This window comes from Artemia sp. Qi Xiang Cuo, chromosome 17 (assembly GCF_049724085.1).
Source record: "Artemia sp. Qi Xiang Cuo chromosome 17, ASM4972408v1, whole genome shotgun sequence".
Classification (NCBI taxonomy): Eukaryota; Metazoa; Arthropoda; class Branchiopoda; order Anostraca; family Artemiidae; genus Artemia; species Artemia sp. Qi Xiang Cuo.
In genome coordinates, this window is record NC_142810.1 from 943,629 (window position 1) to 970,753 (window position 27,125).

General features: G+C 35.6%; 1 protein-coding gene across 1 annotated transcript; it reads left to right on the top strand.

Moving 5' to 3' along the window:
* The first annotated feature begins 500 nt into the window (after positions 1–500).
* On the top strand, positions 501–26,930 carry LOC148941768 (protein SPT2 homolog). The gene is made up of 3 exons (XM_089103378.1): positions 501–567; positions 19,673–20,629; positions 24,178–26,930. The coding sequence occupies exons 2-3, from the start codon at positions 19,702–19,704 to the stop codon at positions 24,867–24,869; spliced, it is 1,620 nt and encodes a 539-aa protein (XP_088959504.1). The 5' UTR covers positions 501–567; positions 19,673–19,701; the 3' UTR covers positions 24,870–26,930.
* The last annotated feature ends 195 nt before the right edge of the window (positions 26,931–27,125 follow it).

Genomic DNA, 27,125 nt, shown 5'->3' on the forward strand with positions numbered 1-27,125 from the left:
TAGTCGTTTAATGCATGTCAAGCAACTAATTCGGCGCTCTGGAACGTTGCTGGAACCCTTGATTATACATTTTGAAATGCACAGGAAATGCTCAGATTGGGCAATTAGTTAGCAAAGGAAGAAATAAGGATGGCTCTCGTGCTGAACGTAATTTTGAAGATAAATTATCGCTAGAAGACTAATCTTAGGCTCCCACAAGTTATTTTTAGTCTTTACTTGTTTTTATAAGTTTTGTGCTTGTATTAAATGTTTTTTTTTCGTTTTCAATATATTTGATGTTGACTGGCCGCTTTGAAAGATGTTTCCAAAGCGTCTTTTGGTCAATATCCCAATTGATAAGAAAAATAACCTCTGGGTTCTGAGATTTCAAGATGGACATATTTTGGACATATTTAAGACAAAATATGGACATATTTTGGCTAAAAATGACGTAATTTTGGATACTCAGGGGACATATTTATGGACCAAAAATTTGGCAACCCTGCTCGGAAGAGCTCGAAGCGATAAAAGACAAGCATAGGAGTAAGAAGAATAATTAAAAAAGTTACACTTAACCCTACTGAAATTGTAAGTAATACCTATTATTATACGGTTGTACCATTAGATTCGATGGCTGAGAATTGTTTTGTTGTAGCTTAACCTTAATTTGAAAGTTGAATGAAATTATCAGAATTGGGTCTGCAGCCAAAATGTTAAGTTATAGGCCCAAAGTAGGCTATAGGATGGACATCAACCAAGAAAAAAGGAAACTTACTATTAGATTGTTTATTCTATAATCTTCTAAATTATTATAATCAAGAAAAACCAATGGTGTGGCTTAAAATTTTGCTAATTTGACTGGAATTGTAGCCTAGTTTCAATAACTAGGCCTAAGGCTAATAAAAGAGATTGAAACCTCAAAATTAAGGTAAAATATTTGGTACATTTGGAGATATTTCCATTACTGAGCTATGTAGGTGAATATATTCCTTGATGTCTTTTTTTATACTCTTTCTGAACATTCAGCATAGGCCTAGCCTACCCAAATTGTTTTACTCAGAAATTAGATTTAAGCTTATGGACCCTTAAAGATGTTAGGCTATCTTTATTCTTAGTTTTGGCTATAGCCTAAGAAGGGTTACAAGTAAAACAAACAATCAAGATTTTGGGTTTCTATTTATAGCTTAGGCCTATGCTAGACATAATTTTGCTAGACTACAATGTTTAATAACATTTATAACATAGTGCTTTTGAGGAATAGGGATGGATAGATACAGGTGTTCTATGGGGCTGATGGAATTGTAACCCCTATCAGGTTACAACAATGAATAGCCTAGGCCTATAGACCAATGGCCTATTAATCAGCCTTTCTTCTCCACATAGGATAAAGGCACCAACAATTCAACAGTGCAATTTTTGAATCACTTTTGAAATTTTCCTTCAAAACACTATAACTCTGCTTAGTCATGACTTAGAACACCATCTCTTGAAGCCTTTGTTTTATTTTGACAATGCAAAATGTGGACACTATAGGGCCTTTTTTTTAGCATTAAAATCTTACACCTAAGATCTCTCTGCAAAGATTATTGTTTTTTCATCTTTGTTCTAAGATCTTACAGCTCACTGATGTTACCAAAATACGTGAAAGATGCCATCTTTCTGCCATATAGAACAATGATGAGAGAACTTTGATGATCTACTAATCATTGTTCTCAGACTGCTGATCAGAGCAGAATGATGAAAGACATTTGCATAAAAACAACAAAAGATGTAAGGTCTTAGTTTTTAGTAAGATCAAAGATTTCACTTTTAAGCATTTTCTGACAAAAAATGTAAGATCTTAGCACATAAGGCACATTTTTTAGCCCTAAGATCTTACATCTTTCTGCAAAGATTATTGTTTTTTAACTCATCTTTGTTCTAAGATCTTACAGCTCACTGATGTTAGCAAAAGTATGAAGACTGACACTGTTTTGCCATATAGAACTATGATGAGAGAACTTTGATGATCTACTCATCATTGTTCTCAGACCTCTGATCAGAGCAGAATGATGAAAGATGTTTGCACAAAAATGACCAAAGATGTAAGATCTTTGTTCAAATATTTCACTTTTAAGCATTTTCTGACAAAAAATATAAGATCTTAGCACATTGATGAGTGAAAAAACAGGCCTATTGATGAGTGAAAAAACAGCCCTTATATCCAATGCACCCAGACAAGAAAAGAATATTCAATTCAATTAGTTTTCTGTTTTCAACACAAAACAAGCTCCTGACAATTTTTTAACTATGTAATATTCAAACTCTCATTACTTCGTTATTTTCTAGTAAAAAAAATTTGGGTTAGCACCAATGCATCAAGATACAGCTGATCTTCCCTAAAATGTAGCTACATTGGTTTTTTATTGATAAAATTAAGTTAAAATGGCAGCTGTTATTATATTGACAAAACTATGTTCCAAGTGTTGAAAATTCTCGTCTGATATAGTGGAATACAAGACCAACTAAAAATGTTCCTTCAGCCAAATTTAAATGTAGATATTGGCTTCTATTATAAGATTCATTTCTTTTGAGAATATTTTGTAGTATCTTTGTCAAAATTTTTTACAGACAGTATCAGGCCCTGTTGAAATATAGGTGACTCTGTCAAAACTTCACTGAACATGTGAAACAGATGAGAAACAATTAGTGTCAAAATCCAAGTGTCCTCTGACAAAAACAGAGTTGTTGAATGTATGGGTACTTTCTCAACAACAAGAGATGTTGGTGATTATAATTTATGATAATATTTCATATAAAAAAAACATAATTTTTTTTTAATCATAGTTTTAATTTGATGCTAGATTTTTCTGTCATCTAAGGAACTGCTGCTTGGCCTTATGCTATGTTCATATTTTTAAGCATTTGACTTGGTTGATTGCAGCGCCCTAATTCATTTATCACTGAATAAATTTGAAGTACACCCTCTCTTAGTAAACTTTATGCATGTTTTCTTTCAAATAGATCCCAAGCTGTAAAATACAAAACATTTTCTCTGGACCCCTTGCTATAGCATGGAATTCCTATCCCACCCAAAATGCTAATGAAACATGTTAAACTCCTCTGTGTCACAAACTTCTAATAATCTTAAGTAGGCCATGCATATTTCAAGAATTCTAGACTTACCAGACAAAGAATAGTCAAAACTAAAACTTTTTAAAGTGAATTAAACTGGTAGATTAACTTTGAAATGGCCAAATGTTGACAACACTAATTTTGAACAACAAAAAATCTTTTCTGGATCATTAAAGCTAAGAGGAAGTGAGCCATTCCACATAGCGTTTATAAAAATACCTATACCACACATTATATTATACAGACCTAAGTCACGCAATTAGATTTCATATGATTATCCAATTTCGTCCCTATACATGAGGCAATTTTGCCAGATTTTTGCTACCACTATCTAAATAGTATTTTACACATTTATACATTTAAAAAAGTCTAAGAGAAACAAAGAAATGTAGTAAAAACAATAGGCATGTTGAATCCACCAGGATCCACCCACAAGTATTCCCCAAGTATTTTGACATATGTTGAATTGGGGTCTGACTTACATTGAAAACAGGTAACTTTTTTGTTCTGTTGAATTTGTAGGTGAAAACACTCCAATTTAAGAAAATAAAAGTTTTGTACCCTTTTCTGATAAAACTACAAACTTTTAATCAAACAGTTATATTTGAAGATATTTTTTATACATACTGAAACCCTTTTCAAGCCAAAAGTCTTTAAATTGAGCCTTCTGGAGTAGAAAAAGTAGTTTAAAAAAAACAAAAAAAATGTCCAATTGTTATTACCTTTACTCTACCCCGCAAGCTCCAAATGAATCCCCTTAACTTTTCCTGAGATATTGCATATACACCCTTTTGACATCTAAGGATGCATATAGTGTGTTTTGGTTTAGTACAACTTCCTACTCAAAATATCCTGACAGTTTCAACTTGAAATCTTTGCTGTTCCTCAGATATTGTAGATTTTGCCCTTTTGACAAAATTGGGTACACATGGTATCTTGTAATCTATTTCAATAATCCCAACAACAAGCCCTGAAGTTCCAATTTAATATCCCTTAGTTTTTCCCTTTTGACTATCTAGATACATGTGTAGAAAGTTTCAACCTAATACCCTATTTTATTCATGAGATATCACATCTCTGCCATTTTGAGAACCTGGATGCACTTAAACTTTTTTGATTTAGTTTAATAGTAGTAGCATAGTAGCAGCAGCAGTTGTAGTAAGAACCATGTAGCAACCACAATTCCTATATTTAGCTCAAAATCCTGCTGTGGAAGTTTCATCCCTATCTTCATAGCTATTCCAGAGATATTGCAGTTATGCCCTCTTAACAACCTTATTCTTAGCCTTAGTGACCTAGTCTTAACACCCTATTGCTGTTCCTGGGATAAAGTACATATGCCCTTTTGACAATCTGGATACACTTAGTACCCTTTGATCTAGTTTTATCCCCCTCAACTTTCCTGGATAGTTAAAACTTAAGTACCTGAATTGCACTTCAGAGCAAAATAAGGTCCAATGCTGGGTCTGTTTGGCTGTGTTGTTGAGATTGCAACTATTCACTTTACACAAAACAGGCCAGTTGCACAGCTTCTAACTAGGAGAGTGCTGGATAGATGTAATTTAAGCCTACTTGGTAAGAGTAGTTCCTTTTGAAAACTTTGGCTGATATTGGAGACATGGTCTCCTTATTTAAACAGCTTCAACCATTGATAACCCTTTGGCTAATCAAATCTTGTCTAATTCTGTACTTAACTGAGGGCTTATGAAGCTTCTTGGACTGACCTTACATTTGTCTTTCATTGGTTGGCTGAGTAAAGAGCTTGTTTTGGGGTTAGTTAATATATTTGTGTGTCAGTAGCATGTTGCCCTGCCTACTTTGGAAAGTCAAGGATGGCAGCTTTAGAGTAGATAGCCTTTCACTATATGGTCTCGTGCCAGGTCCAGAGATATATTTAGCTGCCCTCCTTTGCAAATATTCTATCAGCTGTATATCAAATTCCCAAAAGGGACTAGCAAGGCATGTTCCAAAGTCCAGGACTGGTCTCACAGTTGCCTTATACTGTTTAAAAAAAAATTGCATGAATGACTAGCAATAGTTCTTTTAGTAAGCCCAAGGCTTGAATTTGCTCTGGAGATGGTTAATTCAGAATGTTTGTGGACTTTCAAGAGGTTATCTAAAGTGACCCCCAGGTTTTTTATCACTGGTGCAAATTGGGGTGAAGCCACATGTCTGCCCATGCCCACATGTGACCAAGGTTGGATTGTATTGATAATTTGTCAGATACACTGAATAGTATTGAATTATCAGCATACAGGGTTTGGTGGTTGCTGACTTTGGGTGTCACATGAAGAAAAAACAGTTTTGGTCTAAAAATAGTTCCCTTGGGAATGCCACTTAGGACTATACAAGGTTGTGATTAAGTACATTTGCTGGGTATTGTGAAGAGTTGTACTGCCTGGGATCTACTTGCCAGGAAGTCCATTAGCCAATCTACTAATTCTTGGTTGATTCCTGTTAACTTAGAACAAAGCGAATCTTTTGGGATATTGTAAAATGCTTTGGCTAGGTCTAAAAGTATTTTTCCAGTAGCTAGGTAATCTGTTTACAAGTATCTAGAAGATTGATTTCTACAGATTTTTCTGAGAGAAAGCTGTGTCGTTTGTTGAAGATAATACCATTATGAACAAGGTGTTGAAGGAGTGCATCACTAGCAATTCTCTTAAGGGTTTACACAACAGCATATGTGAAGCTGATAGGTCTGTAATTTTCTATGGAGACCCCTGTTTTTAAAGATAGTTTTGATTTAGGCAACTTTCTTATGACCAAGGGAATGTGGAAAATTTTTGCCAGTGCTGAGGAAACTTCACTAGTGGCTTCTTTCAGCAGGCAGGAATGAATGTTGTCATGAGTAGTAGTTTTATTGTTGTCAGGGCTTTTGAGTCCTTTTTGAACATAGATGTGGTAACAGTAATACACCTCATTTGCTTGGGAAGGTTGTGCTTTAGGTTGGGAGGAGGGTGTTGTTTGTTTTGTTGATGAAGACAGAAGTGAATTTTTCATTTAGGAGAATGGCTATACTTTGGGTGCCTGTGACTCTTTTTCCAACACATGTGACTATATCTTTTATGGATCTTTGGCTCTGATCTCTGCTAGATATATAGTTAAAAAGTTTCTTGCTATTTATCTACTTTGGTTGGAAAGTCCTGTTTTGAAATTGCGATACAGTTGTTTGATGAGATTTCTTAATTTGTGTTGGGCTTTTCATATTATTCTATATATAAAACATGACTTACCATTTTTTTTCCAGTGGCATTTCTATAAGTTCCTTTGCTGTCTTATGCTGTCCATCATATATGATGAGGTCTTAGGTATTGGGACAAATTGTTCTATTGTATTCTGCTGCCAAGTCCCTGTGACTATAGTCTGGAATTTTCTCCCACTGCTCATTGATTTTACCCTGGGATGTTGAATCCCAGTTGATCTGCCTCGATTTGGCCTTCATTACCTTGTAGTCTTTAAATATCTGTTTTTATCTCTGTTTCGTTCTTTGTGTCTACAAGTAACAAATTCAGTAGCAAAATTGTTCACTTTTACAAATAGGCAGGAGATAGCTTATCCCTTGGAGATGTTCACTATTAATAACAAAGACTAGGCCAAGTAATGTTTCTTGCTGGGGGGGGGGATGTGTGTTTATTAACTCCTTGGAAAGCAGAGGGATCATAAATGCAATAAATAAATAAACTAACAATGGTAGAACTACAAGTAACAGGGTTATCGGAAAACCCTTCCTTCCAGAAGAGATTAAAGTCACCTACAGTAAGGAAATCACCTTGGAAGTTTCATGTACCTTTTAAAAATATGTTTGTGCATGCTTGGTATCTGTACATGAGGGGGCTGTGGGGCTACAGTAAATTACATCTGATCCTGATTGGGTGTTGGTCTGGGCGTTGATCTATGATTTCAAAACTGCATGGTTAGAATCTGTGGCTTTTTGAAAATGGTTAGCATTGATACAGCACATGCTACTCAAATTATCCGAGATATAGCACATTATGAACAAGGAAGATGCAGTAGAATATGGAGACATGTAATCACTTTCATCATCATCAGAACTATTAACAATATTTACAGTATATGACAGCTTCACATTTTCATTGGTGTTGGAGTGTGCTTTTTCAGACCACCTGCTGCTCTATTTTTTGGAATGATTTGCTTGTTGCAAATAGCAAGATCTTTTCCCCTGAATAGCTTGGGCTTTCATTTCTTCACCAAGTGCCTTCTGCATAGTTCTATCTTCTCTCAACATATTACTGTAGACCTGACTCTTTGAATTTGACTGGGGTTACTTTTTAAGGACGGCATGTTTGATCAGGACTGTAAATACAGCAAACAGTAGCAGGGGAGGTCTTTGAATTGATGCATTGGCAATAGGGGGCCTGGGAGGTAGATTTTTCATGTTAGAGATAGGAACAGATGGTAGGGCACACTGGGGCTATAAATAGTTACAAACATGGGTTGTGTTGTCTCTAGTCTTAGGAATGCTGTTAGTAACTAGGGTATTTTACTGCTGCTTTCTGTTAATTTCGTTTCACACTAACTTTCTTAGGTCTCATTGCACTTGGTGGCTGATTTCTGTTCATAGTGTGTGTTTCTGCCTGTCAGTTGGGTTAACTTTACATAGGATGCATAACCATTGGCAACCTATTTTAGACATCATTGTATTAAGTAGGTTATATTCCTCAGCACTTAGATTAAGACAGGTTGCACATAGCCCTTTTCCAAACTTATCACAGTAAATGCATCTTCAGAATCATCAAGGTTAATACTACAGGTAGCCCAGCCATCCTTACCCTTGCATGGGCTTGCTTGCATTTGTCTACTGTCCGTGGGTGGCATGACTGCTTAAACCCTTTTGATTTGGTCTAATAGTACCAGTAGTAGTAGTAGTAGTTGTAGCTGTGAGAGTTTCATTCTAATACTGTCAGCTGTTCTTGAGATACTACTGATACAGTCTTTTGACAACCTACATGCTCATAGTACCTTTGATTTAGTTTTAAATCAACATAAATTTTCCCAGAAAGTTTCTAGTTAATCCCCTATTCTGTTCCTGATATATTGATATTGCATCTGTGCAATTTCAACGGCCTAGATGTACTTAAACTTTCTGATTTACTTCCATAGTAGTAATAGCAACAGCTGTAGTAATAGTGGTAGCCCTGAAATTTAAACTAAATTTCCTAAGCTGTTCTTGGGATATTGTTTATCTGCTCTTTCAGCAACTGGCATGCAGCTTGTGATTTTTCATTTAGTTTCATATACTCCTCAACTTTCACTGAAAGTTTCAATCAAATACCCTAGTCACTGCCTGATACATATTGAATCTATGTAATTTTTACAGCCTGGATGCACTTAGACTCTTTTGATTTATCTCAGTAGTATTTTTAGGCTATAGTAGTAGTCCTGAAAGTTTCAGCTTAATACCCTCGGCTATTCCTGGGATATTTATGATGCCCCCCTTTGAAAACCTGGTTGCGTATAGTTTGCTTTGATAATATTACATCCCTGTCAACTTTACCTGGCAGTTTCAACTTAACACCCTGTTCTAGTCCTGAGATATCCTATCTACTATTTTCAAAACTTTACCTCAATTTGCACTTTGGAGCAAAATAAGGTCTAATGTTGGATCTGTTTGGCTCCATTGTTGAAATGGCAGTTAAAAACAGTTTACACAAAATATATAAAGAACAGGGTTGTGACTGTGTTTACAGCCCTGTGACATGCCTTCCAGCTGAGAGTGTGCTAGGACAGATGCAATATAAGCCCACTTTGTAATGGTGATCCCAGATAGGTATGATCAAGGGGACCATTCTTCTTTAGTTTAGATTTGACACCACCGCACAATGTCAATTTCTGATAGAGTATGGAAGTTGGTTGGGTTTGATAAGTGGCATCAGCATCCTAGCACAACTTTGTTTTATGTACACATATATCAATAACTATTTATAAGACACCAATGGTTGACTGTTCCAGTTGTATCTTGAAGGTTTGGCTTTCCATTCTTTGTTGAGTGTCCCTTTAAAAACTTCAGCTGAGGTTGAAGACACTGTCTCCTTGTTCAAACAGTTCCAGTCGTTTATAACCCTTTGGCTTGATGAAACTTATATATTTAAAATCAGCATTAAAATTTGATTTTTTTTGATGTATCTATTGGTATCTAAATTCCGTTTTTTAGAGTTTCGGTTACTATTGAGCCGGGTCGCTCCTTACTTACAGTTCGTTACCACGAAGTGTTTGATTCAGAGGTTTTACTGCGCCTAGCAATTTTATGGTAATCAAATTGCATGATAAACGCTTGCTTATTTATGAGACTTGGCCCTTTCTCCTCCTAAAATTTTTGGATTTAAACAACTCCATTTCTTGTATTTCCAGATTAGCCCCCTTTTTTTTGTTAGATGACAATCACTCAGAATAGGTGTACCCCTGAAAACAATTCCCTTTTTTTCAATTTAAATAAACTTCTTGCAAGGGCGTAGTCAGTGGGGAGTGTCCAGGGAGGGGGCTATAAAAAAGATTTTATATGCATTTTGTTATTTTTTACAAGTCAGACAAAATTTGGCGGGGGGGGGGGGGGTCAAACCTGAAACCAACCCCCTTTGACACAACCTAGTTTTTTTTCCATATCTTGATTCGTTTTATACTATCTAGATACACTTAATCTTTTGTGGGGGGGGGCAGCCGTCACGTACAAAATTGGAATAAGAAACTTCGGAACCAACTTAAAAAAATCTCCACAATTCCGAGAATCCCTTTTCGTTCCGTTCTGTATAATTGCACCCCCCCCCCAAGTAAATCATGTCGTGTATATCTGGATAGGTGCAATCAAGGATATGGATGGATCTTAAATATTTGTATCTATTTCTACGCTTGACATTCCTTTATAATTTCAACAAACGGACTATAAATGAATCAATGAATAAATTCAAAATACAGAAGGTAATTATACCATTTGGGAAATTATTGACAGGAATACACATACCTAATTAAGATAATCCGTATTAATTGCTCTTTAGCCCATTTTGTTCAAAATAGCTGACGAATTCATTTTTGGATCTTGTTCATTTAGATCTTAGTTCATTGTTTTGATTCCTAGATCATTTTTAGAATTTATTTACGGCTTGATATAAGATACAGTTTAAGCGTTGCAGATCAGATTTGTGTTTGTTCTGGATATCTTTTTTGTCACGGTAATTCTGATTGGGTCTTATATATGTAATCTTAGCTTTTTTGCGAGGGCATATGTTATCCTGGATATCCCAAAGTGCTTAGAGTATTACGGTGAAACTTTAAGGAAATGTTGAGAGAAGTGTCAAACACAATTAAAATCGGCTTTGTCCTTGTTGGCTGTGAAAAGGGAATATCAGTAATAGCCTATGTAGGGAACGGCTGAGGGTATTAGGTTGAAAATTTCAAGGTGTGTTGAGGGGATGTTGAAGAAAGATTCGAAGGCCACCAGCCTTCCTTCACCCCTCCTTGCCCTTTTTATGTGTCCCTCTGCTCAAAAATGGTCAAAATTTCATAACAATCAATTTATTCAAACTAGTCAAAAGGTGTAATAGCTATGCCTCCAGGGACGACATACTCCCCATAGTCCCGGTGCAAAAATTGCAAATTTGAATGTTTATGTTGTTAACATGCAGGCTTTATCATTCGGAAAAGGAGAAAGTTTTGATTCTGGGTGTATCCGAAAAGGCTAAGGGTTTTAAGGTGAAACTTTAGAGAATGTTGAAAACAAGTTTTTTTCTAACTGAAAGTAAGGAGCGACATTAAAACTTAAAAAGAACAGAAATTATTCCGCATATGAAAGGGGCTGTCCCCGTCTCAACACCTCGCTCTTTAGGCTAAAGTTAGACTCTTTCTCGAAACTTTTTTTAAAAACAATATAAAACTTTAGCGTAAAGAGCGAGGTGTTGAGGAGGGGATAGCCCCTTTCATATACGGAATAATTTCTGTTCGCTTTAAGTTTTAATGTCGCTCCTTACTTTCAGTTAAAAAAAAACTTGTTTTTTATTTTGGCTCACCGTACATGAATAATTAAAACAAGATTTGCATATTAATTTTACTTTTATTTGGTTAAATGGCTTTCTCGAAAGTTGTCTAATTTTATTTACGAACGTTTTTATTAGTAATAAATATACGTAACTTACGAATTAACTTCGTAACGAACTATATTCATATATTTTTAATACGTATATTAGGGGGCTCACCCCTTAGTCAATACCTCGCTCTTTACGCTAAAGTTCGAATTTCGTTCCAATTTTTTAAAAATGACCCCTTAATCTTTTTTTTATTGTTAAATAAAGAACTCACTCACTCAAAAAAAAAAAAAAAATCACAAAGGCTATTAATTAGAATAAATAGCTCTTATGAAAGTACTAAAAAATCTTTGGCTTAAAGAGCGAGGTACTGACTAGGGGGCGGACCTAATCATATACTTAATAATTTCTGTTCGTTTTAAGTTTTGATGCTGATCCTTACTTTCAGTTGAAATTTTTTTTTCAATTTCTGATCGTTTTATAAAATAATGCTGGGAAATCTGGCGCCCCCTTCATAGCAATGTCCCTTCCCCCATGAAAACTTTTTTCATGGAAAGATCCTCCCACATACCCCCCCCCCCCACAACCAGAAAAACTCCCCCTGAAAATGTCTTTATACTTCCCAATAACCAATATTATATGTAAACATTGGGTGAAGTTCATAACTTTCAGCCCTTTCCCCGGGGACTTTGGGGGATTAAGTCGTCCTAAAAGACATAATTATTATATTTTCGACCATGCTGAACAAAATGGCAATCTCAAAATTTTGATCCGATGACTTTGGGAAAAATGAGCGTGGGAGGGGGCCTATTTGTCCTCCATTTTTTTGTCACTTAAAAAGCGCACTAAAACTTTTAATTTCCGTTTGAAAGAGCCCTCCCACGATATTCTAAGACCACTGGGTCGATACGATCACCCATGGGGGAAAAAACAAATATACAGGCATCCGTGATCTTTCTTCTGGCATAAAATACAAAATTCCACATTTTTGCACATAGGAGCTTGGAACCTCTACAATAGGGTTCTCCAATATGCTGAATCTGATGGTGTAATTTTTATTAAGGTTCTATAACTTTTAGGGGGTGATTCCCCCTTTTTTCGAAAATCAGGCAAATTTTCTCAGGCAACTCGCGTAACTTTTGATGGGTATGATTAAACTTGATGAAACTTATATATTCAAAATCAGCATTAAAATCTGATTCTTTCAATATATATAATGGTATCAAAATTCCGTGTTTTTATAATTACGCCTACTATTGAACCGGGTCACTCCTTACTTACAGTTCGTTACCACGAACTGTTTGATTCAGAGGTTTTACTGCGCCGAGCAATTTTTTGGTAATCAAATTGCATAATAAACGCGTGCTTATTTATGAGACTTTGCCCTTCCTCTTAAATAAGCTTCTTGCGAGGGCGTTGTCAGTGGGGAGTGTTCGAGGGAGGGGGCTATAAAAAAGATTTTATATGCATTTTGTTATTTTTACAAGTCAGACAAAATTTGGCGGGGGGAGGGGTCAAACCTGAAACCAACCCCCTTTGACACAACCTAGTTTTTTTTCCATATCTTGATTCGTTTTATACTAACTAGATACACTTAATCTTTTGTGGGGAAGCAGCCGTCACGTACAAAATTGGTATAAGAAACTTTGGAACCAACTTAAAAAAAAAATCTCCACAATTCCGAGAATCCCATTTGGTTCCGCTCTGTCTAATTGCACCCCCCCCCCCCCCAAGTAAATCATGTCGTGTATATCTGGATAGGTGCGATCAAGTATATGGATGGATCTTAGATATTTGTATCTATTTCTACGCTTGACATTCCTTTATAATTTTCTCAAACGGATTATAAATGAATTAATGAATAAATTGAAAATACAGAAGTTAATTATACCATTTGGGAAATTATTGACAGGAATACACATACCTAATTAAGATAATCCGTATTAATTGCTCTTTAGCTCAGGTTGTTCAAAATAGCTGACGAATTCATTTTTGGATCTTGTTCATTTAGATCTAGATCTTAGTTCATTGTTTTGATTCCTAGATCATTTTTAGAATTTATTTACGGCTTGATATAAGATACAGTTTAAGCGCTGCAGATCAGATTTGTGTTTGTTCTGGATATCTTTCTTGTCACGGTAATTCTGCTTGGGTCTTATATATGTAACCTTAGCTTTTTTGCGAGGGCATATGTTATCCTGGATATCCAAAAGTGCTTAGAGTATTACGGTGAGACTTTAAGGAAATGTTGAGAGAAGTGTCAAACACAATTAAAACCAGCTTTGTCTGGTCAATATCTACGAAATCATATTATTGAGTTAGGAATAAAGTGAATACACCATTTAATGCCTTTTTTTATGCTGATTATGAAAATAATAAGATTCTAATTTGGAAAATGACTTACAGCCCCCCCCCCCTATAGATGCGGTACCTAACCTAATTCGTAATGTGCCTAGTGAGGGGGGGGGGGCTGAAATCCCTTTCTAATCTCAAAACTTTTCTAGTTCGTAATCAGCATAGAAAAAGGCATTGAATGGTGTATTCACTTTTGTCCTAACTCAATATCATGATTTCGTAGATATTGACCCTTTGTCCTTGCTGGCTGTGAAAAGGGAATATCAGTAATATCTAAGGAACGGCTGAGGGTATTAGGTTGAAACTTTCAAAGTGTTTTGAGGGGATGTTGAAGAAAGATTCGAAGGCCACCAGCCTTCCCCCACCCCTTCTTGCCCTTTTTATGTGTCCCCTCTCCTCAAAAATGGTCGAAATTTTATAGCTATCATTTTGTTCCAACTATTCAAAAGCTGTATTAGCTATGCCTCCAGAGACGACATACTCCCCATAGTCCCGGTGCAAAAATTGCAAATTTGAATGTTTATGTTGTTTACATGCAGGATTCATCATTAGGAAAAGGAGAAATGTGTTGTTCTGGGTGTATCCGAAAAGGCCAAGGGTTTTAAGGTGAAACTTTAGAGAATGTTGAAGGGTATTCTAAACTAAATCAAAAGGCATTATGTACATCCAGTTTATCAAAAAGCGGATCTGCAATATCTTAAGAGCGGCTGAGGGTATTAAGTTGAAACTTTCCGAACATGTTGAGGGGAATGTTAAGTGGTTGGAAGGCTGCCAGCCCCCCTCCCATGTCCTCTTCAAAACATTTTATCAAAATCTTGAAATAGCTAAATGTCAAATAATTATGCCTATGGGAATTACATGACCCTCCGTAAAAGTAAATTGTTTCCGTAAAAGTTATTTGTATATAGGCCAAACTTTAGGGAATGTTGAGGGGCGTGTTTAAATAAATGAAAAGATACTTATTGTATCCAGTTTTTCAAAAAGGCTTATTAGCAACATCTCGAGAACGGCTGAAGGTAAGTTTAATGGTGGTAAGCCAACCAGCCCCCCCCTCCCATGGAGTCCCATCCCCTTTATAGCTGCAATATCCCCAAAGTAATATCTTTCAAACATTTTGGAACAGCCCTCTTGTTCAAAATAGTCGGAAAGTCAAATAAATATGCTTCCAGGGATGGCAAATGCTCCCACAGCGCCAGGGGCAAGTTCTGTACATTTCATAAGTTGCCCTTTGTTTATATATAAGGGGGCAAGTTTATTGAGTTTCCAAAAAGGCTGTGGACATTAAAGGTTGAACCTTTAGGAAATGTTGTGGGGGTTGTCAAACAAAATAAAAAAGACACTATATATATATATATGTAGGAGGGCTGTCAAAAGGGTACAGTAGAAATATATAAAGAATGGCTAAGGATAGTAAGTTGGAGCGTCTCAATGATGTATAGAGGGGCGTTGATAAGGAAGGGATAGCCCCCTCTACTTGCCCTTTTAGATGCTCCTCTTTACACTGGTAGAAATATTAAAAAGCCAGGTTATTCTAAATAGTCACAAGTTCTAATAGGTTTCCCACCGGAGATGCCCCCAACAGCCTCCGGGTTAAGGATTGTAAATTAACCAGATTGTTAATTAACTTGCAGCATTTATCATTGGGAAGAATGGAATGTTTCATTCGTTATGCGTTTCTAAAGACTAAAGGTATTGAGGTGAAATTTCGGGTAATGCTGAGGGATATGTTGAGCTAAATCAAGGGACACTATCTGCATCCAAGTTATCAAAAAAGTATATCTACAATATCTTCGGAACGAGTAGGGGTATTAACTTGAAAATTTTAGGGCCACTACTACTGCTGCTGCAAACGCGACAGATTGCGACTGTGACTGCGACTGCTTGTAACTGGTACTATATGTACTTGTGACTGCTTTCAGAGAATGTTTGAGGATGTTGAAGAAAATCAAAACACACTATGTGCATGCTGATTGTCAAAAGGAAGCATCAGTAATGTCTCTGGGACGGTTGAGAGCATTAAGTTGGAACTTCCCGAACATATTGAAAAGTGCTTGAATCTTCAGGGCATGCTTGGGGGGCTTTTAAACTAAATCAAAAGATACTATTTGCATCCAGGTCATCAACAGAGTATATTTGCAATATCTTAGAAGCGGCTAAGGTTCAGAATATCAAACAGTTTGTGTTGACGAATTGTAAATAAGGAGCGGTGCGGTTCAATAGTAGCCGAAACTTTAAAAAAACGGAATTTTGATATCAATAGAACTATCACCAGAATTGGCTTATTTCGTTGATTCCAAATAAATAAAATTGATTATGTTTAATGTTACCCATCAAAAGGTAACATTGGAAGAGGGGGAAACGCCCCCTAAAAGTCAAGAAATCTTAATGAAAATCACACCATCAGATTCAGAGTATCAAAGAACACTACTTTAGAGGATTCAAGCTCCTATCTGCAAAAATGTGGAATTTTGCCAGAAGAAATGTCATGGATGCGTATTTTTTTTCCAGGGGTGATCATATCAAACCAACGGCCCTAAAGTATCAGAAGAAGACTCATTCGAACAGAAATTAAAAGTCGTAGCACCTTTTTTAGGGACAGAAAAGATTGGAGGGCAGCTACCTCCCTCACACACCTCTTTTCTCCAAAGTCCTCCGATCAAAATTTTGAGATAGCCATTCTGTTCAGCATAGTTTAAAGGTCCAATAGCTATGCTTTTGAAGATAAAATAACCCCCCACAGCCCCTGGGGAAAGGTCTTTTAGTTTTGAAATTACAGTATACATTGTTTACGTATAGTATCTGTTATTGGGAAGTATGCACATCTTTTTCGGTTGGAGGGGCGTAAATTTTATTCGGGGGGGGGGCGGTATTACCATGGGGATGGAAGTTTCTGGGGGTGATTTTTTTTCATGAGAAATTTGACACTGGAGGAATTTTCTAGAGTTCCTGTACGAAATTATTTTTGTTTGTGCTACTTTTTTTGCTGACTCAATTTTAGGTGGATACACATATCCTGGCATAATTTAAAAACCGATCATCAATTAAGCATAAAAGAAACAAGTTTTTTCAACTGAAAGTAAGGAGCAACATTAAAATTTGAAAGGAACAGAAATTATTACGTATATGAGAGGGGTTGTACCTTCCTCAAAAGTACTAAAAAACTTTAGCTTGAAGAGCGAGGTATTGAGAAGGGGAAACCCCCATATAGCCTAAGTAATAATTTCGGTTCATTTAAGTTTTTAATATTGCTCCTTACTTTCAGTTGAAAAAACCTGTTTTTTTTAATTCAATTAAAAGATACTATGTGTATCTCGTGTGTCAGATGAGCGTATCTGAAATATCCCAGGAACGGCAAATGACATTTAGTTGAAACTTTTATGGAATGCTTAGTGTGTGTTGAAATAAATCAAAAGCCGCTTATTAGAACTATGAAATTAGGAATAGATATTTCAATTCTTACTCTAGAGACATGAAAAACTGGGAAAATATTCATTATATTAACCAAAATTTTGGAAGTCAAAAACGAACAACAATTAATAACAAAAAACTTTCCAAAAAAAAAATTCAATGAAAAGTAGTTGTGTTAAACTTAAGAGCAGGAGAAACAAATTCCTATAATAATTCAACCTAAAACGAAGAGAAACTAGAATAAACGATTATGGAAAATATAATGATAGCAGGTAGCAATATAAATGAATGAATAAATCTTAGAACGAGTAAGAATTAAATTGAATGCTCAAGTCATAATTAAACAGACAAAAATTACTACAAACAGGAGTTTGGCTACTGCTCTTTTCTTCCTTCCCCAACCGTAAAAGTTTAAAGTCTGTTGTGTCATTTGCGCTTTACTGAAAACGCAATATGTTAGAAAGATTTTATTTTATATTTACAGCATTAAAAAATTGGTGAGTCTTTCTCCCTTGGCTGAATTAAAGAGTGGATGGAAATTGCAGTGTAATAAAATTTTGAATTATTGAGTTTCCAATAATTGATATCATTATATATCAAATATTTAGTTTATTTTCATTAGTTCTTTCCAGTTGTCTTGATTATTATTTTGATTTTGTGATATCAATGTGATATTGTGATATCATTATATATCAAATATTTAGTTTATTTTCATTAGTTCTTTCCAGTCGTCTTGATTATTATTGTGATTTTGTGATATCAATGTGATATTGTGATATCATTATATATCAAATATTTAGTTTATTTTCATTAGTTCTTTCCAGTCGTCTTGATTATTATTGTGATTTTGTGACATCAATGTGATATTGTGATATGATTATATATCAAATATTCACTTTATTTGAATTAGTTCTTTCCAGTCGTCTTGATTATTATGGTGATTTTGGGATATCAATGTGATATTGTGATATCATTATAAATAAAATATTCATTTTATGTTCGTTATTTCTTTCCAGTCGTCTTGATTATTATGGTGATTTTGCATTTTTTTTTTTTCGTCGTTGTTTTGAAAAACTAAAGTAGAGTGTTCATGATACATATAGTTTGTAATAGTCCTCTATTTTTAATTCAAAGTTCTCTTTGAGCCTATTTAAAATATTCTTCTGGCCATTGAGGGTGGAATCAGGACCTCTTGAACAAAGTGTTAACTTCTGTCTCAAATCTTCTAGTAGAAACTACCACACCCGAGCACATATGACATCAACCGAGGAATCATGACTTAACAGTCGGTATAAAGGGCAGAAGCAAGGCCGTATCCAGGGGAAAGGGTTAGGGTCCCCCCCCCCCCCGAAATATGTTTCTGAATTGTTAAGACGCAACAAAAATGAATATACACCAATTTTTTATGTTTTTTAAGTTTTTCTTGTAAACCTCCCCCCTCCCCGAAAAAAATTCTGGATATGTCTTTGGGTAGAAGTAACAGTTACTTATCACAAGAGTCCCTTGACGCATTCCTACCTTCGTTAACATTATTGAGAAAAATAATGGCAGTAGGCTACAGAATTCAGAATTTATATAAAAAAAAGAGCAAGACAGCACTTGAAGGTTGTCAAATGACAATGTCGAATCAACTTATTCAATCAAATCTAACGCTTTCTTATTGAGTTTATCAACAAAAGCTCTATTGATTTTAAACGTTGACATCCAAACCGTCGAACAAGACTATATGTGCAATTGAATATGCAATTGAAAACCAAATGTGCTGTCGAAGAATTCTAATGGGGAACGAATACTTTATCTATTTCAAAATTCCTAGGTTTCTTGTAATTTACACCAATCTTTGCTGCATGATGTTTTAGAATAGGACCCTGCAAAACACCACAGTTCACCTTTCTAGTATTTAGAGTTGTGATATTTTGCGGTTGGGTTTGCCTATCTCTTTTTTGTCTTTGTAGAATAGCCTTCCTTGGCATTGTTAAGTTGTCCATTATTGTTTTCCCCTATTTACCAGATTCAGACCAGTTTGGGCAGGCAACACTCGTCCGTCATAAAAGGCGGAGAGTCGCCCACCACTTGCCAGCTACCAGCAGCAAGCGGCACCTAACCCTCTGAACCGGTACTAGCAACAAAACTTCTTTCTCCTACCTTGGATTGATCCTCAAGGAATCTCTTCTTGTCTCATGTGTGGTGCTTCTGTATGTCCTGGGGGGGGGGGGGTGACCCCCTTTATGATTTTGACAGTCATTACTGGCTTCAATCCGTTCAACCTCGGCAGTGTGTTTCACATATTACTCTGCTTAATGCTCAGACAGTGGGCAAGACACTGGTCAGTTGCCAAATAGTGGCTGAACTCTCTCTGCCTGTTATTCATTATTAATGAATAACGTGAGTGACCTTTTCCCGCTCCATTCGGGGGCAAGTTGATTTTTATTTTTTTTTCTTCTCTTTGGCCAATACATTTTAATTCCTTTTTAGAGGAACCTTGTTTACTTTAATTTTTAGCCATTGAATTCGTTGGGATTTTACACCTAGCTCAGGAAATCCAGCAGTTAACTATCATTTCAGTTTCGTTCAGTTCAGTTGTCAAGTCTCAGTTTCAGGTCATTTCAGTAGTTACATTACAGTTTCATGATGAAAAACAGGGCTAATATTAATTAGTTCCTTTGTTGGTTAAACTTTTTAGGTTAATTTTACCTAGGTATTCCATTGGTATTTTTAAGTATGTTTCATTTCAGTTTCGTAGTGAAAAACTGAGCTAATTTTTTTTTATTTCTTTTTAGGTCAAACCTTGCCCAGTATAATTTTAACAATGGATTTCATTGGGATTTTACAGCAAGCACAGGACATTCAGAGGGAGACTAAAAATGTAACCCCAATTCGAAGGTACAGCACTGCTCTCCCTGCTCCAAAGAAAATGCCTAAACCAATAGTCAAAACAGAAGCGTTAAAGAAATATTTTGAAAAGAAAGAGCAGGAAGAAAAAGAGAAGCTAGCAGAAAAGCTGGAAAAAAAGGCTAATTTGCTTGAACTTCGTAGTCAAGACAAAAAGTCCAATAGGCGGGTTCAGGCTATGTTGAAAAGAACCAAAGCAGCAAGTAAAGCAGTACTTGAAGGAGCAGCTGAGTCAGAAGAGGAGGTACAAGATAATTCCACCTACCAACCTGATGAAGATGATTATGGCTATGTTTCACAAACTGCTTCAGAAATGCATAAAAAATTATTATCAAAGTATAATATGACCAATGTTGAAAGGCATGTGATCAAACCAAAGAATGATGGTGACCTGGAAAGGGTGAAAAGACGTGTTAATGACTCACTTAATAAGGAGATGGAAGAGGAGGCCATTCCTGGAAGAAGAAGACGGAAGAAGAAATCTTCAGCTTCAGAACCGGAGCCTGAAGCTATCAAAGAAACCCCAAGAGTGGAAAAGGAGAAACCCAAAAAGGAAAAGACAGAAAAAGACAAAAATGTTATTGTTCGACCAAAAGTGACTCAGCCAACTATGAGCTTCCAAGATATAATAAAATTGGCGCAAGTTAAGCAATTTGAGCCAATTAAAGCTGAGCCCAAAAAGCCGGTAAAGGACGCCGAGTTTGAGAGACCAATGACAGAAAAGGAGAAGAAGGAGTATTTGGCGGAAAGAGATAGGAAACTCAGAAGAGAAGGGAAGCTGCCACCTATACCAAAAGTTGAAAAGAAGCCAGAAATTAAAACAGAAGACAGACCATCTGCTCAAGGTTTTTTTTCTATTTTTTTATTTTTTTTTTTATTTTTTTTTTTTTTGCAGAATGAGGCACTTGAAAATTGAGTTTCCGGTACTTGTATGATGTATGCCCTACTTAATGTTCTTCTAATATGTTTTTCTGACGCCCAATCCTAATGAAATATACTAAAGTAACATAAAAATATAATACCTTAGAAACTAATTTGGGCTATATATTTGCACATTAGGGGTCGGGCGGAGGGGGAGGGTAAAGTATAGCGGGTCTGCATCCCTAATGTGTTAGGTAAAATCATTCTGCATATTATGTACTAAAAATTACTTTCTTACTTCAAACTGTCCAAATACTTAACCCTCAACCCTCCCCCCCCCCCTAATGTGCAAATATATAGCCCAAATTATACATTTTTCATCTATTCTGTCAATTCTCTTTTTCTTGTCTCAGGCTAAGCTAAAAGAAACTAACGGCAAAAAACCGGTTCTATAATGCGTCAGTAGGGCGGTTATCATACAAGCACCGAGTTTCCATTCCCTCTCCGCCTCTATTAGCCAAAAATTTTGTTAAGGAATTAAGGCAGATATATTCAATTGTAGGGGGATGGCTGACTTTAGGACCACAATAAGATTATGTATAGAAATCATTCTTAACCTTCCTCCGTCAAATCCACTGGTCCAATTCTTAGGCTGGATAGGGAATCAGAAGATCTGTTTCAGATTCGGGGTCGAATATAAAGTACAAAAAGTGTCTTTTTAGGGCCCTAACTTCTCAGATTTTACGGATGGATCTTAATCCTTGGAGTAATTTGGTTTATACATAAAATTAAAACCAAGAAAATTAAAAAAAAACGTTGACTGCTAATATTCTTTTCTATGTATGATCAGGCGGAATATTCAGAAAAATCATTCAAATTTTTTTTTTTGAAAATCGTTTAAGACATTTTTTCTGAAAAAAAAATGTCTTAGAAATTTACACTGAGGCTGGAAATCAGTTATCTTGTCCATGTTCAGTAATTTTGCAATTTTTTGTTTGAAAATGGTTGTCATGATAAAAAACATATGAGCAGGGTTGCCAATTGAGAAGGAAAGACCAATGGTCCCCATCCCCTATATTCTTGAAAAATATATTTTTTTTCTTCGTTTAAACACTGAAAAAAAATTCTTGCCCCCCCCCCCAAAAAAAAAAAAATTGAAGATATTGTGGCTTCGTTACAGTAAAGTAGTTTGATGCATACCTGATTCATATTACAAAAGTAGGAGGTCATTCCTGGAATTTTTTTCCAGGAATCACCTCCTGGAAACTTAACTACTCATTAACGACATAGCTAATGTTTCAGAAAGCTGAATAGTTTTTGATCATTTTACAACATTTTTTTAGAAAGTGACTGACGAGGTGACAGCCATCAAGTATGGCTCTGAAACATGAATGCTTCAAAATTTTGAAGAATACATGCGATATGTTTCCAAAAGAATTATTTAAGAATGGGATTCGCTTGAAAGACTGTATATCAAACATTAATGTGTACGAAAAATTGGGTTCAATCCCACCGTGTAGGGCTATTATAAAAGAAGTGTTGAAATAAGTGTATCAGGTTTTACCAATGAGTGATGATAGTTACCAAAAGTTGTGCTTTTGGGACCAAACGAAAGGGAAGATAATTTGGGCAAGGGCAAAAGGAAGGCTTTCAAAAAAAAATGGAACTTGCAAGATTAATAACATTTTCCAGAGGAATTGTCTAAATATGTCAAATAACAAACTTTGCGAAAAATGTAATTCGATTCCACTTTCTAGGGCTATAACGAAAGAAAGTTTGAAATAGCTAGGAATTCTTTTACAAGTGAAGGATGACAAATTTTCAAAGATTGTGTTTTTGGCCATCCTGTCTGAGGCCTTTTTAAATAGAAAGATAGTGTTTAATAGGTAGTGTTTTGAAAGATAGTGTTTAATAGAAATGAGGCACGTGAAAATTATTCTAAGCCCAATTTACAAGGTTCTCAAGCCCAAAAGCTATAAATCTATTCTTAAATTTAGAAAAAAAACACTTTATGTGGCTTAAAATTCTACTGAAATAACAGGAATTGTATTTTAAAAAACTAAAACCACTGAAAAACTAAATTTGAGGAGATTGCGACCTCAGAATTAGGGCTAACTGTTTTTTTTTTAAATTAAGATAGGAATAGACCAATAGACCTGTCATCCATGCCATGTTCTGAGCCCTAGAAATGAAAATAATAGCTTGGTAATATCTTCCTGGAGTATATAATTTTTGACCCCGGATTCTTTCCCGAAAGTTCCATTTACCTAACTAAACTGCGGAAATTTCGTCCTTTTTGGTGCTTGAAAAATTCTCTTGCTTTCCGCAACTATTTGGTCAAATCAGGACGGATTCTTGTCAAAAATTTGAAATGAATAAAACCATGATTATGAAACATAGTGGATTTCTCCAAGACCGTGTTCTAACTAATGACATGTTCTGACTATGTATTAATTATGTTCATAGTCCACAGTCATGTCATATGGACTTGGATTTCTTACATTCATCCCCATTGATCGTTAAATCGCTTATATCAAATAAGATAAAATATTCAAAAGATGAGATGTGAAAATCACAGACTGGCACGATGATGGCACGTGATTTCTTTAAACCAAATGCACTTATGATATTTACAAGAACAAATTTGGTGCCAAAATCACAGAAGAAAGGAAGATACAAGTCTCTTCGGTAGAGGAAATGGGAACCCAGAATAATTATATTTTGGTAATATTTAGCTGGACATTAAATGACAGGATACCATAGTGTCAATACCTACATACCTTTAGGCTTTCATTAAATGAATAGCCGTCCAAAAAGTAATTCGTCCCTAAATGGTTGGGCAGAGGTCACAAGATAGTGTTTAATGGAAATGCAACTTCAGGAGAGAGGAAAAAGAGCGAGAGGGTAAGAAGGGGGGGGGGTTAGCAGTGTTGGTCTCAAGGGGGTTGGTGGTACAATGAGTCGTTGGTAGTAAAAGTAGTTTTATCAGATTTGTGCTGTGATGAGTCTTTAATTGTAGTAGTAAATTGTCGCTGTAAAGAGCAAGTTACTTTTGCCAAGTAGCAAATAATAAAAATGAGAGTGAGTTTGTGAGTCATCCAGTGAGTTTGAAATTTTGAAGAGGTTAAAAACAACAAAAAAAAGTCATAGAGCAATTGAAAGGAGGCTTCTTTTTTTAACAGTTTGCCTGTATTTTATGTTGTTGTTGTTGTTGTTGTTTTTTTTTTTTTAGCTCTGTAAAATACATTCGTTTGGGGCCAACAACAATTCAAATATTAAAACCTTCCTGTCTTTTTCATCCTATTCTACAGTTTTGCCCCTTCCTACACTCGTATTCTGTGGCAAATATAGTAACTATTATTGATGCTCAGAGCTCTAAGCTTTAGGTAGAAGGCGCAAAAGCACGAACAAAAATCTAGCTTGGGTCAATATCCTCTAGATTTGGAAAGTAGGGATTCTTTTTGACCAATCCCATGGGGATGGGCGCCCTTTTCTTATGCTGGTATTTTAACTTAATTTTATTTTGTTTCAGATGAATCGAAAAAGAGCTCTTCCACAGTCAGCATCAAACCACAGCCAAGTTCAAAGGTGAAAACTGATCTGCATAAAGATAAAGAAAAATTAGAAAGGCTTAAAGAAGAGAAATCAGTTCCAGCGCCATCTTTAGTCAAAGCAAAAGAAATTCCACCAAAAGATCTTGCTCCAAAACAATACTCTCCAAGGGATTTAGCGCCAAAGCAATTCCCTCCTAGGGACTTAGTGCCAAAGCAATTCCCTCCTAAGGACTTGATTTCTAAACAGAATATTATAAAGAAAGAATTCCCTGGAAAAGATTTGATCAAGAAACCTAGTGCTTCATCCAGTCAAAAACAGCCAATGAACCGAGATTGTCGTGATAATTCCAGTAATCGTAAACCTGCAAAGAGGCAGCGATTTATTGAAAGTGATGAAGAGTACGATTCTGAACTGGATGATTTTATAGATGATGATCCTGTAGGAGAAGAAAGTGCCATCTCTCGTGAAATCCAAGCTATTTTTGGGAGTCGCTACCGTCGACATGAACCTGAAGACGAGGATAGTGATGAATGTATGGAAGTAGGTTTTGGACAGGTTGAGAGAGAGGAGATGCGAAGCTTGCGTGCAGGTATTAAAGAAGATTTAGAGGATATTGAGAGGGAATTGATGATGAAAAAGAAGAAATCTGTCTCGAAAAAAAGACGTTAAATTTAATGTGCCTGCGATTTTTACAGAAAGTGCGTTGGAGTTTATACTTTGTGTTCCACTCTCTTTTCAATTATCTGCAACAGAAAAGCGCTGTTAAGTTGTCATTAATCTGTCATATACCGTAGCTGGTTTTTATTTTACGCTTGCGCAGGTTATTTTACTGTAATGCATTGGTTACTCCCAGCCATGGGCATGTGCACCTCTAGAGTTTCGGGAGAGGACTTTTCGGGCATGAAATAAGAAGAAGATTTATGCTCACCTACCTAAAAGCCTATTCACACATTGGTAATTTTGCAATTGGCTAATTCTGAATCCTGGCAAAGTCTCTATTTCTATTAAGGTTCGAAGGGGTAGCAGACCAGAACATGTTGGAATCCCTGCTCAGATAGGCGGGTTTTCCGTAAGGGATTGTTGTGCAACGTGAACAAAACTCAGATTTAAAGATACAGCTATTTTGTTTTTTGAACCTAATATGTATTTTGTATTTGAACCTGTGTCTTTGGAAAAATCCTGAGCAACCTCCTAGGTTGGACCTGTTACATGTTTGTGCAAACCGAATATATGTTACTGTGAATGTCCGAAATCTGGTTAATGTCAACATTCACCGGTGAATGTCTAAAATTCCTTTTTCTCTGCTTGGATTCAATTAGCTTTGCGAATCAGCTTTTTCAGTCTTATGCAAACTATGATAGCAGAAGTTAAAGTTAGGTTAGATTATATTAGGTTATGTTAAATTTGTTGATGAATATCAGAAATGAATTTAAAACCTAAGCTAACCCAATCAAATCTAAACTGTCATTATCAAACCTTGCATGACGCTGAAAAAGCAGACTGGTAACACTGACTATATCCAAGGAGAAAAAATGGTATTTCGGATATCATTTTCTCCTATCCTGTATGGCTGGTTACAAGTTAAAACAGAAAGTGACTTTCTATCCTCTATCAGTAAGTCATCTCGTGGGAAGGGGTTGGACTAGAACTGGATAGAGAGGCCAATTGGATTATTCAAACCGCGGGTTCGTATGCAAAAGCATTTTGGAAACTGAGTTGAATTGTAATTTTGAGGCTATTGCATTGATGGGGGGGGGGTACCAAAATCACAAAGAATATAGTGTTACCTATTAGAATCAGAAAGTAATAAAAAAAGCTCCATAAATAGTGGCTTTACTTCGATTGCTGTTATCATACCGAATAAAGTTTAAAATAAAACACCTGTTGGATTTTGATGGTATCTTAAGACATTTTTTAGTGTATTGAAACTTATTTGAATTTCCACTCTTATAGTTTTTTCAAATCTCTGGATTTCTGCTTAAAAAAACGAGTTGATTACATGGATCTGGTTTTTCTTTGTTTCTTTGTCTGTGTTGTTTTTATTTAATTATTAATTCATTACTTTTATATTTGTTCTATTATTTTATTATCCTGTTGCTTATGTAGTTTAAATGATGTCATTTTAGTTAATGGGGACAGGAGGCCACTTCATAGGGCGTCTGAGAATTTTTATCACCAGGTGTTTGAAAAAAAACACAACTGTTTCATCCAACAAAACTATAATTCATTCGAATTCGTCGAAGGCCTCATATACAGGGTTGTCGGATATTTAAAAAAATTGCTATGAAAACATGTTTAGTCGCACTCCGATGTGGTGATAATTTGCTCGAAATATTGTCGCGCTCGAAAAGCAATCGAGTGGTTCACCAATCGATTGCTTTGATCATTAAATCGAAGCTTAACTTGGTACTAAACAAATTTCTAAATTTTTAAAATTTTCTAAAATTTCTACAAGCCAAAAAACATATCAAAATAAAAAAAAAAGTTGGTGTAAAACGAATTTCTTGGAAATGCATATACGCCAAAAAGTCAGAGAAAGTCTAAAAAAAGGCGTCTTTTTGGTTGCAGAATATTCAATTTTTTTTTTCTGAAAGAAGAAAAAATGCTTTGGTTATTTTCTACAATATATTATCTGTCCCCTTTCCGTTATTGTTATATTTTGCGCTTATATTCGTTTGCAAATTTTGTAAAGGAAAATTCTTTCTAAGGAAAAACAATAAAATTTGTTGATAATTACCATTTATTGCACGTTTTCATAGTCAATGCAGTAATGTTGATTTTAGTAAAAACAGATGCGGTAAGAGTATGAACACCAAAATCAGGCTCTTTCACCTCTATTGATCTGGCTACAGCAGTGGGACTTGATTTTGAGTTAATACACTAGGTCACTCTAGTATGACACAAGGAATATCGTTAACTTGTGAG

Excerpts from the sequence above, each read along its gene's own strand:
- LOC148941768 (XM_089103378.1), top strand. The coding sequence starts at position 19,702 with ATGGATTTCATTGGGATTTTACAGCAAGCACAGGACATTCAGAGGGAG. Across the intron at positions 20,630-24,177 it reads AGACAGACCATCTGCTCAAG|ATGAATCGAAAAAGAGCTCT; the intron begins GTTTTTTTTCTA and ends ATTTTGTTTCAG.